The sequence below is a fragment of the Cyprinodon variegatus genome, unplaced genomic scaffold (genome assembly GCF_000732505.1).
Source record: "Cyprinodon variegatus isolate N-32 unplaced genomic scaffold, C_variegatus-1.0 Scaffold595, whole genome shotgun sequence".
In the NCBI taxonomy this organism is placed as follows: Eukaryota; Metazoa; Chordata; class Actinopteri; order Cyprinodontiformes; family Cyprinodontidae; genus Cyprinodon; species Cyprinodon variegatus.
The window spans coordinates 354,240-355,728 of NW_015151048.1; the positions used below are offsets into that span (position 1 = coordinate 354,240).

Here is a 1,489-nt window from a genome sequence, read left to right on the forward strand (position 1 = left end):
ATCAATCTGACTGGATGATCTGGTGAACTGGAAAGTGACCTGAGATGACATGATGTGAATTGGAGCTATAGAAATAAAGTGAATAGAATCACTGAAGAGTAGCTGCTGGGCTGCTTCCTTCACTCAATCAAACATTAGTTCAGGTAGAGGAGAGTTGATTCTGGCTGACTGAACTTGGCTCTGTGTGAAGTTCAAAGTGTGGAGAGAGGAGCAGAGCTGCTGATCAGGTTCTGTGTTTACCTTTAAAGGCCTCCATCTGCTGTTGGATCCCGGTGTGCATGCAGAAGTCAAACATCAGCTCCACGTACTCCTCCGCGTTCTCCACCGTCACCATCTGCTCTCACACAATCACATCAACAGGGTCAGATTTAGCAGCCTGAGACAGAAAATCCGGATCATTCGGCGCTGTTACCTCGTCGTCTCCATTTGGTTTGAGGTCTACAGCGGAGAAGCCATGAACCTTGGATGATGGACAGAACTGAAAGTTTAACCTGAAAAAGGAGGAGAAAGGTGTTCAGTTCCCACGGCAGCCTGAACCTGAGCTGCTGCGCTGCTGCACGCCTTTTACCCGAGGTCCTCGATGCTAAGGGGGGGTCCGGAGCCCATGGGGTTCCTCAGCATCAAGTCCTGCAGTCTAGTGTTCTTCTCGTCCTCCGACAAACTCTTACTGGACAAAATCTGTCTCCTCCTCACAGCCAGATCTTTGACCTCCTTCAGGAAAGTTGCTCTGAAGAGAGAAAAAAAAAGAATGTAATGAATCAGGCTGAGCTCTCGCTTTGGTTCAGAGGAGAAGGAAACCGCCGCACTCAGAGAAAGATCACTTTAAAGCTAAAAGATGAGTCTATAAAGACGACAAACTTTCCCCCCCGATAGGTGACAACCTGCAGCCTTTAAGGTTAGGAAGGGATTTCCATTTTAACTTAAACACTAAAGTTTCAACAGGAAGAATTTAGATTCAAATCATTTGAATCTAAAAGTTTCACGTTTTGTCTTCGTCTCCATAAATCCGACCAGTGGAAGAATTCAGATAATCAGCCACCCAATCAGATATCAGCTGGATTATAAAGGATATTTTGGGCCTAAAGGTTTTATAGACCCAAATTTTCTAGATCTTAATGATTCGTTGAGGTGATATTTTAGATTCAGACAGTTCAGCATTAAGAAAACGATGCTGGTAGATGACAGAATAGGGATGAGGTTTAACTCTACAGCAGTAAACATTCACAAACATTGACGTGTTCGTCTCCAGATTTAGTGGTTTCTCGTTAACTGTTACCATGACAACTTCATTTGTCGCTTGGACACATTGATCTGTTTGCTTATGCAACTCTGCCAGCAGCGAACCCATTTTAAGGGCATCGCAGCCACCTAAGAGTCTTAAGCTACGTTCCCACTGCAGGTCTTAACGCTCAATGCTGTGAAATCCGATTATTTTGCGCTGAAGTTCATTTGTAAATATATGCGACCTGCATGTGATCTTAAGTGTCCT

The 1,489-nt window shown here is 44.5% G+C and overlaps 1 protein-coding gene across 1 annotated transcript in view; it reads right to left on the minus strand.

Moving 5' to 3' along the window:
- The window catches only part of hectd1 (HECT domain containing E3 ubiquitin protein ligase 1), a 46,835-nt gene that overhangs the window by 2,858 nt on the left and 42,488 nt on the right, over positions 1–1,489 (minus strand). The window contains exons 33-35 of the mRNA XM_015392540.1: positions 569–727; positions 413–491; positions 241–334 (exon numbers count right to left, since the gene is read on the minus strand). Coding sequence (XP_015248026.1) covers positions 241–334; positions 413–491; positions 569–727 — 332 coding nt within the window. The remainder of the gene's footprint in view (positions 1–240; positions 335–412; positions 492–568; positions 728–1,489) is intronic.